The sequence below is a fragment of the Petromyzon marinus genome, chromosome 9, assembly GCF_048934315.1.
Source record: "Petromyzon marinus isolate PM22_M1 ecotype Great Lakes invasive population chromosome 9, UKy_Petmar_22M1.pri1.0, whole genome shotgun sequence".
NCBI classification, from domain to species: domain Eukaryota; kingdom Metazoa; phylum Chordata; class Hyperoartia; order Petromyzontiformes; family Petromyzontidae; genus Petromyzon; species Petromyzon marinus.
Window position 1 is genome coordinate 1377103 of NC_133675.1, and position 11787 is coordinate 1388889.

The window sequence follows — 11787 nt, forward strand, 5'->3', positions numbered from 1 at the left end:
CAGGATATGCGTAGATATGAAAACTGCACTACACCCCCATGGTCGCCCCCGTGATACGTGGATCAAACAAATCACTCGAGACACTGGTATGGCAGTAAGAGCAGTTCATGCGAATGCTGTCGCAAGAGGTCACACTATTTTGACACGCATCATGTTATCATCTTTGGTTTGGGCACCGTGCTTGTAGCTTGGTGGCATCCAGAGCAGCGGTGGCAGCAAAAGGGGTAAATTGCCCCAAGCCTCGCATAATAATAGATGCCCATAACTAGGATTGGCACCTTTTCCACTGTAAACCAAACCGTAGACCAAACTCAGATATATCTCTCAGCCTAGGTCTATCAAAACTGTGCAATTAACTGGAATAGTTCAACATAACACCAGATGTCAGTACAAGTCAACTGTTGCCACCTGAAGAGAGGTGCCAATTCCCTGGGAACCCTGCCCAATACGGACCTGTGGATGGTAGAATAAGGGGGACCCGCCATGCTGCATTCTGCCCTGGGCCTCCCAGCAGCTCTGGGTGGCCTTGCCCATACCAAAGAAAATTCACACAACCACACTGGGTTATCTGGACACCAGGCTTTGCCCGACATTTTTATTGGACTTGGTCACGAGGTAACCGACAACGCCTCGCTCGCTCCCAAGGCAACGGAATGTGCATTTTGTGTTTGTGAAATTGAAGAAACGGACACAAACTTGAACAGGTGGCAACAATTTGCCCCGTGGACGCGCACCAGCGATCCGACCGCTGCATTTGACACTGCCGATCTGGCTTCCCGAGACTCAAAAAACACCACGAGTCACACAGTGGAATGTGGACTACAACTGCAGTTGAGTTTCACAAAGGAACGGTGATAGATGTGCTGAAATGTTTCAGATCCTCTAGTTTTCAGGTTCATCGGGGCCATGTCCTACCACCAGAAGGTGCACATGCTCCAGTTGTGTATTTATTCTTGATCTTTGTCAAATGGTCAAGGACATGGAACCCTCCATATCATGTGCAGCCCAAGTGACTTCTTCTGCTGCTCCTGCTCCATCAGACATCGAGGTCATACGAGGCCGGGGGTTCCCGCTCACTGGTGCGCCGGGTCCTGATGGAGACGATCGGGTGGTGTGATTTGGCGTGGCCCAGTGCCGGGTAGTGCTGGCGATAGGCGACCACAGCACACGCCAGCCCGAGCAGCGAACCCACCAGCACATCTATACGCAATTCGACACACGACGGACACACAGAGGTTACGCTGATATCCTCCCTCATATGTCTACAGTTGAAGTTTATTACTTCACCAGGTCCTAAGTAAAGGTCATCATTTTCAGAAGAGTTCCGAAATGCATCATGCACAGATATCAGATAGGCATTCCAATCAAATCAAACCAAGTAAACACAAGCAAGTACAGGAAGTCTTCTATTTGCATTGCTCCTATTTATGTTGTTTCACTATAACGTCGTTTTTAAAAATGTAAAGATAAGAATGCAGTAGTTTGGGCAGCGTACGTGATGACACAATGCCACAGCGCCCCCAAAAGGGCACTCAAGCCTCAGTATTTACAACATCGCAATGTATGTATGTTGAACTACTTTCGCACCGTACGTAATGCCGGATACTGGAATACCCTCTCTAAATGCAATCTCCGCTGCCATCTGTGGTGAGTACTCTGTGTTAACCCATATTGAAACTAGTTACAGTACACAGGCAATCCTTGACTTATGAACGGATTCCGTTCCCAAGACCTGTTTGTAAATCAGAACAGTTCGTAAGTCAGAACCCAATAGTGTACTGTATTTAAATAGGCATACGGTCAATGTTATGTATTATGGGTCTACAAAAAAGGGTAGAATTGTTAAACTCATAAATACGAAATATTGAACATGTGCATGTAATACTGTGATAATGAATGTATAGTAAATAAAAGGTTAAATAAAGTAACATATAAATAAATCTGCTTTATTTTCACTTACCTCGAGTCCTGATGCAGGCTTGCTTATCAGAAGCTGCATTGAACCCCCACAATTGCACACACACGGTAGCCCGTGTGAGCACGCGCACGCACACACACAGCAACGATGATGACGGATCCCCCATATAGCCTTAACAGACTATTGGGGCAAGTGCTGTTAACGAGCACCTATGAAGGCCAGCACAGCACACGAGGGGAATGGGTGGCCAGTACCAGGTACTCATTTAAGGCTGAGTCAACCTAGGGGAGGCTCAGGACTCTTTCAGATAATCATCACCGGTGTTGATCGTGAGCGGGAATCGAAATTGGTTCGTCGGGTTCGTAGCGCAGCGCGCTAACTATTGCACTCTCACTCCCCACACATATACGGAGTGGGGGGTGGGGGCGTGCACGCGCACACACACTCACTTTCATACACTCATTTTCATACACACTCCCAGTGGGTTGCTTGGGTATCATTTCATCTCATGGAGGATCGCTGCGTTGAACAATTCCACCGCTTGTGTTGCGATTGAAACGTCGTAGTTTTTTGTTATTTTCTTTTAACCTATCTACGTGACTTTACCAAAAGACCTAAAGAATATGAATTCCTGCAGTCACTCATGGAAACTCCTTCATAAGTGAGGATGTTCGTAAGTTGAGCGCTCGTAAGTCGGGGACTGCCTGTATATCTTTTTGGAGAAATTTTGTTATTTTTTTTTGGTACGTATTTAATACGAGCTTTTTGGCCCATCCAAGGACAGGTGCATATTGCAGTAAATCTGAAATATTCAATAGAAAAATTGTTCAGCTCATGATTATTATTGAGGGAGGGAGAGGTGCGGCATGTGGAGTAACGTCACCCGCTCATGATTATTAATGAGGGGTGCGGCATGTGTGCGTCAGTGTAAATTTCCACACGGGCATGAATATTAATGAATGGGGGGGGGTCTCTTTTGCAGTGACGTCATGCACGGATGTAGCAATGTGCTGCGTAGATTTATTTTTTGCCGTCACTTTCTGTAAAGAAACGTCGTCATATTTGAAGCCACTTTGCGTAATAAATTATTTAATTCAGCTCGACCTTCCTCTGCATTGGTGTAAAAATCCACCCTCATGAATATTAATGAGGGAGGGGAGTGTGCCTCATATGGAGTGACATCACGCAGGGGGGGTGGGCCTCATGTGCAGTGACGTCACACACAGGGGACACACATTCTTGGCTTATTATATTAGTAATTATATTAGTAATTTGATTAACTTTTTCAATAAAGAAACGTCAAATTTCAAGCAAATTTGCGTGAAAATATTTCTTTCCGCTCGACCTTCTTCTGCTGGAGTGTAAAAATCCACCCGCTCATGATTATTAATGACGGGGGGGGGGGCTCTTTTGCAGTAACGTCACGTACGGATGTAGCAGTGTGCTGCAGATATTTATTTTTTACCTTCACTTTCTGTAAATAAATGTCATATTTTAAACGACTTTGCATAATAAATTATTTCATTCAGCTGGACCTTCCTCTGCGTTTGTGCAAAAATCCACCCACTCATGCATATTAATGAGGTGTGGGCCTCATGTGGTGTGACGTCACGCGGGGGTGGGCCTCGTGTGAAGTGACGTGACGCAAGGGAGTGGGCCTCATGTGGAGTGACGTCACGCGCGGGACAGATACATTGTGGGCTTATCGTAATTATTTAAAAAAAAAAAACTATATTTAATTTTTTAATTAAAAAATATATTTTCAAAATTCGCCCCAGGAACGTATCCTAGATTTATATTATTCAGTAAATGGTAAAATAGGTTTTGATTTTACGTTGTTTTGCCTAACATCGTGTTTTCCAGGAACGCATCCCCAACGTAAATAGAGTGCCAATGACTCACCACCAAGATCAATACTGTATGCCCACCGTTACTGTACAGCATTGGGAGATGTGGTTGCATTGACAAGGCGTAATAATTTACAATGAATAGATAAAAAAAATAATTTTCTCGTGATCTGCAATGGCCCAAACTGAATGATTCTGCTTAATTCAATCTGCAGTTGAAATCAGATGGTAAACTAAAAATACACCACCGTTTAACATTTTTGAAAAAAAAAACACTTTATTTTTACAAATGACACGTATCTACTTAAATACATTTAAATCATTATTACTTTTCAAAATTATAACTGTTTATCCTCAAAGCAATCCTGTAAAATCTCTCTCCCATATTTTCCCAACACTCTTGTTGGTGTCAGCACGAGTGCAGTCTCACCCTGCCAGTGGTGCTTGTAGTCACATGTGCGGGACAGGGCGATCACGGCCGCGCTGTGGAGGGGCAGCAGCGCCAGGCAGAGGCGCCAAGCCCTGCCCCGTCCGCCCTCCGAGAAGCAGTGCAGCTTTCCCGCCATGTAGAGCGCCGTGAAGCCCAGCCCTGCAAACGCAACTACGCAAAGAAAAACATCCCCTGTATAGTGGCCTGTGACGGACTGTTGGAACAGTTACTATTGGCCACATTTACAGACGCGTACGCAAACTCCCGGAAGTATGCACACACTCGCGCAAAAACAAACTCCCGCTGTGCGCCGTCATTCCCAAATGTCTACTGTGCGATGCAGTGTTGTGGAGATGTGCAGCTTGTGGTCGACAGTCGTAAATGTCCACACCTCGACACAAAGTCAAGTGGGACCTTGATTGGTCATTTCTGGTGCGAAGCCCTCCCTGGCACATCGACGTCTTCTGAACCAGCTGGCCCTACAGCCAGCTGCCAGGATCTGTTCTCGCTCTTTTGCAACCTCCCAAGACAGGGACACAACTTCCATCACGGAAGAGCAAGTTTCGTACATGAGGAGTGGCCACTTGGGAAGCTCTTGCGACCTTCGATGACGTCGTCAGGAGCACCGGAGCATTGTAGGTCACTGGTCTGCTTGCCGTCCGGAAAACACCGGAAAAAAAAGTCTGGCCTCGGCCTGTCAACACGCACAGCGGTCGTAATTATTTCCAAATGACACATCATCGTTCTCGTGCTTTTACAGTTATGATCAGACCTGTTGTGCTATAATCGCAGGTTTCCTTGCCCGGCTCACCTCCCCACGATCAGCTTCACAGTGTTGGTCAGAACGCCGTTCAGGGCCAGTGCCAGCGAGGAGGCTGGGGGGACAGAAGCCACAACCCTCGTCAGTGCAGATTATCCGTGCCGCTCGCACTTCCTCTTTAAGAATTACGCTCCGACTCTTTCACCGACATTAGAAACAAAACCGCACCCCAACCATTCAAGAGTGACTTCACGTCACCGTGAATGGGGGGGGGGGGGTTGCACAGTGAAGAAGTCTTTTGCCGCCGGTGTGGTTCCTACCGAGAAGCGCATGCGTGGCGTCGGCCCGGTTCTGACGCTGCAGCAACCAGCATATGAAGATTGCCACCAGCGGAGCAGAAAATGAGATGGCCTGAGGGCGGTGGTAATGACAGCAGAACAGCAACGGTTATGGGTTCAGGTTTTCATGAGCATGGTGCTTTAGCTGACATGCAATGCCTTTTTTGTATGTATATTGAACTACTTTTGGGTACATTTGGGCACGGGAAATATATTTGGAAACAAGGAAGTACATTAACTAGCATCACTGGTTGTCTGTTAATGCTATGATGAGGGTGGTAACGCTCTTGCCTCACAGCAACAAGGGCCTGGGTTCAATGCCCATCTCGGATGCCTTTTTCTGTGAGGTTTATCTGTTCTCCCCCATTTCTGCACGGGTTTCCTGTGGGGTTTTGGGTTTCCTCCCATAGTTGAATAAAACACACTCATGCACACTAACTGATATTGCCCAAATATCCCAATGCTGAAAAATTACATGAAAATTACTCTACTGGGATTAGACAAAAGCAACATCGCTCCCTCCTGCGAAAACTTGGCAGAACTCTCCTGAAAGAGACCTTGAGACTCGGCGAGGCTTTCCCGGGTAAACAAGCCCAGCGATAACAATAATAACACAACGAAGTAATGCTGCTGCTCTCCATACAAACATGATGGACGTGGGGAATACGTCGCTCTTCACGGGAGGGTTGCGGTACAGCCACATCTCCTCAGGCTGGATCTTCCTCTCAAAGGGCCGCAGGCTCTCGCTCCACCTGCCCCCAAGCACGCAACGACGACAACAACATTCGTCATTCAGAGATGGCGACGTCCCCACTGTGCTTTGCGCCAGGCTAGGTACACTTTGACGCCACGCACACAGGACCCGAGCACACGCCCAGTCGGCAGCAGCAGCAGCAGCAGAGTGGCGCGGTTCTGTACCTAGGTGTGGTCACAGCGTGGCATGGTGTGGAAGAGATCACATTGCCGAATTCACCTAAGTCCTAAGGTGACAATTTCCCTCAACTTTCGCCGTTTTTCAGCATCAGATTAAATTGCAATGTGGGGCGGGTGGGGGCCCCTACGGTGTATTCTGCAACTGGATGCAGATCCCCAGCGTGATCTCTGGGTCCCGTTAAGCCTTCAGTGCCTTCCTTACACGAACAGCAGCAGACGCTGTTGGCTTTCAAAACCACAAGGTTTGGTCGTTTCAAGTTGCCTCATTCCTCTGCCGCCGCCACTACCACAGGGGGCAGCGCCACACCTTTGGGGCTTTCCACTGCAGACCAAAATCCGGGACACGTTTCTAGTGGTCTAAGTCAGGGGTCGGCAACCGAAATCAAGAAGAGTTATTGTTTTTCGAATTCGGTATTCAACAAAAAAATCACAAACAGCAATGCGTGTGGTGAATACGAGACGGTGATCCTTAATAATATAATGAGATAGTGACATCTACTGGTTGGAAAAGGGAAGCACGGGTACAGGCACCATTATAAACATTATCCAATCCCTAGAGGGAGAGGTATCTAGGCCAAAGGTGAGGGGCTGGGCCGGCCGAGAACCTGCTAGAAAGTTCTAAGAGAGGGCGTGGCCGGAGGCGGAGCCTAGCCGCGCCTGCGGCAATACAAGCGGAGGCGGAGGAGGACTCGTGGTCGGTGTGTGGAGTCTTGGGTCCGGACTGCGTCGCTGCTCGCCGTCATCTCTCTCCGTCGTCCGGCCACGTGGCGGATCTCCTGCGGAGTTCCACCGCCCCCCCCGGCACGCCGTCAGCCAGCGGCGAGACCGGGAGCGGACGGGTGGAACCCGCCGTGTGATCGACCGTGTGTGTAGTCTGTAGAACGTTCATATCTAAGCGTGTACTTGGAGAGGAAGCCGATAACGTTGGCCTGTGCTGTGCCCGTACGTGGAATAAAGAAGAGTGCCCTCTACACGACGTGTCGCGGAAGTCGCTCATTACAATAAAAAAACGTCCCGAACAGTCATTAATGTGACGCATGCGGCTCCAGAGCCGTAAGTTGTCGACCCTTGTCCATGGTAAACTGGACTCCCATGGTGTACTGAACTCCCATGGTAAACCAGACTACCATGGTAAACTGGACTCCCATGGTAAACTGGACTCCCATGGTAAACTGGACTCCCATTGTAAACTGGACTCACATGGTAAACCAGACTACCATGGTAAACTGGACTACCATGGTAAACTGGACTCCCACTGTAAACCGGACTACCATGGTAAACTGTACTACCATGGTAAACTGGACTTCCATGGTAAACTGGACTACCATGGTAAACTGGACTCCCATGGTAAACTGGACTCCCACTGTAAACCGGACTACCATGGTAAACTGGACTACCATGGTAAACTGGACTTCCATGGTAAACTGGACTACCATGGTAAACTGGACTCCCATTGTAAACTGGACTCACATGGTAAACTGGACTCCCATGGTAAACCAGACTACCATGGTAAACCAGACTACCATGGTAAACCGGACTACCATGGTAAACTGGACTCCCACTGTAAACCGGACTACCATGGTAAACTGTACTACCATGGTAAACTGGACTTCCATGGTAAACTGGACTACCATGGTAAACTGGACTTCCATGGTAAACTGGACTACCATGGTAAACTGGACTCCCATGGTAAACCAGACTACCATGGTAAACCAGACTACCATGGTAAACTGGACTCCCACTGTAAACCGGACTCCCATGGTAAACTGGACTCCCACTGTAAACCGGACTACCATGGTAAACTGGACTCCCATGGTAAACTGGACTCCCATTGTAAACTGGACTACCATGGTAAACTGGACTCCCATGGTAAACTGGACTCCCATGGTAAACCAGACTACCATGGTAAACTGGACTACCATGGTAAACTGGACTCCCACTGTAAACCGGACTACCATGGTAAACTGGACTACCATGGTAAACTGGACTTCCATGGTAAACTGGACTACCATGTTAAACTGGACTTCCATGGTAAACTGGACTACCATGGTAAACTGGACTGCCATGGTAAACTGGACTCCCATGGTAAACCAGACTACCATGGTAAACCAGACTACCATGGTAAACTGGACTACCATGGTAAACTGGACTCCCACTGTAAACCGGACTACCATGGTAAACTGGACTCCTATGGTAAACTGGACTCCCACTGTAAACCGTACTACCATGGTAAACTGGACTCCCATGGTAAACTGGACTCCCACTGTAAACTGGACTCCCATGGTAAACTGGACTCCCACTGTAAACTGGACTCCCATAGTAAACTGGACTCCCATGGTAAACTGGACTCCCACTGTAAACTGGACTCCCATAGTAAACTGGATTCCCATGGTAAACTGGACTACCATGGTAAACTGGACTCACATGGTAAACTGGACTCCCACTGTAAACTGGACTCCCATAGTAAACTGGACTCCCATGGTAAACTGGACTCCCATGGTAAACTGGACTCCCATGGTAAACTGGACTCCTACTGTAAACCGGACTACCATGGTAAACTGGACTCCCATGGTAAACCGGACTACCATGGTAAACTGGACTCACATTGTAAACTGGACTTGCATGGTAAACTGGACTACCATGGTAAACTGGACTATCATGGTAAACTAGACTCACATTGTAAACCGGACTACCATGGTAAACTGGACTACCATGGTGTACTGAACTTTTATGGTAAACTGGACTCCCATGGTAAACCCGACTATCATGGTAAACCAGACTACCATGGTAAACTGGACTCCCATGGTAAACTGGACTCCCATGGTAAACTGGACTACCATGGTGTACTGGACTTCTATGGTCAGGGGCCGGCAAACAAAATAAGATGTTTTTTTTCATTTCAAGAGCCGCACTGCAGTCCTGAAAGAGCCGCAGGTTTTGCCGACCCCTGGGCGAAGTCGATCCGACAGCTCAGCACAATACCACCACCACCACGTCTCGGTACACAGCAAGCAAACTCCGGACACGTGGCAACCCTCTCCACCAGCACCACCTCATCGAGTCCTCACCAGAAGACGCCAAACAGCAGAACTCGCACGGCCACCTCGGCGATCAGCTGCAGGGTCTCGCGATCCGCCTTCCGCACCATCCCCTCGCTCGCCGTGGGCCCCCTCGCTCGCCGTGGGCCCCCTGCGACCGCGGCGTCGCGGACACTGGCGGGGTCCCGCGGGTTCCCGCGCCACTCCCCCTTCGTACGTGGCGGCCTCTGGGCGGAGCCAAGAGGGTGGTGGGGTGGTGGTTCCGAATCGACGAGGTCGGCCGAAGCGGTGAGGCGGCACCGGGAGGCGGGAGACCCAGCAGCGTCCACCCCCCCCCCCACGAGGCCCCGTGCGCCCCCTGGCGTAGGGACGCCGGAGCAACCTCAACCAGTCGAGCTCCCGCGGGTCCCGGCAGGCAGCCCAATGGCCCCGGCGTCCGAGTCGCGGAGTTATCCCGGGGCACGACGGGGGACCGAGGGGGTACCTGGGGGTCTCTCATTTCTCTCCGCTGTAGTTGTTGCCTCTGAGCGCAGCCACGTGGACCGGTGCTTCGTAGAGCAGAAGAGCCCTGTGGCCAGGATTTTAATGGGGGCCCTCTGTGCGAATTCGCTCCCCGGTGCAGTTGCACCTGCCTGCGCACTGAATGGGGCCTCCGAGGAACGCTATTTCTCATTTTGTGTTTTGTAATTTATAATCTTGCGCCACGAATCAGGAGGTCCCCCATGTAAAACTGTGAAATTGGCCAATAATAACACCCCAATGCTGGGATTTCATATCGGAACAACATTGCCCACCTAGTGGAAAAAACCCAGAAAAAGCATTGAGATTCACTTGTCAGGGATGGCTGTCCAGGGCCACCAAGCGCAATAAATAACTTGCTCCTTGCCAATAAACATCTAGCAGGTTACCAGCATTGGTTCAAGCAAGCCTGACTGCTGATGAGACGAGGGTTGTCGAAACTGCTCCAATGCATTTTTCCATTAGCAAAACCCAAGACGTGGCCGATGGGATGTGTAAAATAAATTATTTTTTATTTGGAGGGACATATGTGAAGAATGATCTGCCTATTTGTTTAATGACAAATCGAGGTCGTAAAGATAAACTATTATTTGTATTAATGGAGGCTGTGTTTATTAAGATGCCAAGACCGCAGAGGCGTGGCCAAGCGAACACTCGATTCGTGCGACTCCTCTACGGCTACAATGGACGGCACTGTGTGGAGGTTGTGGAGGTCGCGTGGGTTTGTTTAACTTGATGGCGCAATAGAAGCAGCAGCTGAGTCGTGATCAAAACGGCTGAGACGGAGAGACAGGCGCCTCGAGAAATCACAGGACCACAAAAACGACATCTTTCCTGTCCAGCTCAGGGAGAAAGTCACGACTGCTCTGGAAGGGACTCATCAATGCCATCACACTCGAGTCGAACCGCGCCGATTGGCGACGGCGCGAGAACCAACGGGAAAGTACGACACGAAATAATTATCCGCGTCGTTGTGGAAAGAGACATTATATAAGCAGATAATACACTGCTCAACCCGAGCGATAAATGCACTGACACTTGCTTCGTCTTTGCGCCGTTTCCCTTTGGACGTCCTCTGGTCTAACACTAGTGAGACAAGGCGATTAAGAAAGCTGTCCTCTGGAGTAGACCAATCAGTTGCAAAGACTGTGGATATTATCAGAGCATGTTTTGCCACAAGTACGCGTGGTTAATGCAGAATTGATGCCTTGCAAAAGGTATCTGTGGTGTAACACCTGTTTTGTTGCCAGAAAGGATAAAACCTATTCTTATTTTTTCATAATTTTGATACTGCCAATAATGTCGCATATATAGAAGCAGACAATACGTACGCCCCCCCCCCTTCCCATATCTGTCCCCCCACATTAACAAATACGTGTTTTGTTTATATCCCATCGGTCACACGGGGAAATAATTTCACCAGCATTGTTTTAACATGAGCAAACTCTGGGCAGGTTTGGACATTCAGTGTCTCATCAACAGTCAGGTGAAATTAAACCAATGAGAAACAGTAACCATTGCAGTGAGGAAGTTCACTCAGATGCCACGCGGCTTCATCATATCGAGCATGGGAACCCACCTGAACTCTGACCAGGGGTTTCAGCTTTACAAAGCGCACGGTGCACACAACTCGCGGCGCGCTGCTGAAACCGTTTCGAGGATTTTGTGGCAGAGGCTGCACGAGGCCGACGAAAAAGGGCCAAATATATTTCTGGCTCGGTTGGAAAAAAAGCCACCCACGTTTTTACTCGAAACGTGGGAATTTTACATCTGCTGTACGATTTTGGTTTGAGAAACATGATTTGTACCGTAGTATCTTTTTATTTCACTGTTTCAAATCCCGAATCTTTACCTGCAGCTGTGCCCCTCAGGTTTACAGGCGCCACATCAGCCGTGAGTTATTTGAACAAGGGATAGAAAAAAAACCTTCATTCGTGTATGCAAACCGCTTCACGTGTGACGCCATTTGGCTGTGAACGTGCAAGTTTAAACACTCGGCATCTC

General features: G+C 48.8%; 1 protein-coding gene across 1 annotated transcript; it reads right to left on the reverse strand.

Moving 5' to 3' along the window:
* Positions 1-564: 564 nt before the first annotated feature.
* On the reverse strand, positions 565-9518 carry LOC116940729 (phospholipid phosphatase 4-like). The gene is made up of 7 exons (XM_032950910.2): positions 9295-9518; positions 5937-6045; positions 5276-5366; positions 5007-5070; positions 4765-4889; positions 4196-4366; positions 565-1200 (listed from the first exon to the last, which is right to left on the reverse strand). Exons 1-7 carry the CDS (start codon positions 9372-9374, stop codon positions 1037-1039), a joined length of 804 nt encoding a protein of 267 aa, XP_032806801.2. The 5' UTR covers positions 9375-9518; the 3' UTR covers positions 565-1036.
* Positions 9519-11787: the final 2269 nt, after the last annotated feature.

What these genes read in the sequence shown, in the direction of transcription:
- LOC116940729 (XM_032950910.2), bottom strand. Translation starts at nt 9,374, where the DNA reads ATGGTGCGGAAGGCGGATCGCGAGACCCTGCAGCTGATCGCCGAGGTG. An exon ending in TCCCCACGTCCATCATGTTT is followed by an intron (nt 5,367 to 5,936) that starts GTATGGAGAGCA and finishes CACCGCCCTCAG; the next exon opens with GCCATCTCATTTTCTGCTCC. An exon ending in GTGAAGCTGATCGTGGGGAG is followed by an intron (nt 4,890 to 5,006) that starts GTGAGCCGGGCA and finishes GCGTGTTGACAG; the next exon opens with GCCGAGGCCAGACTTTTTTT.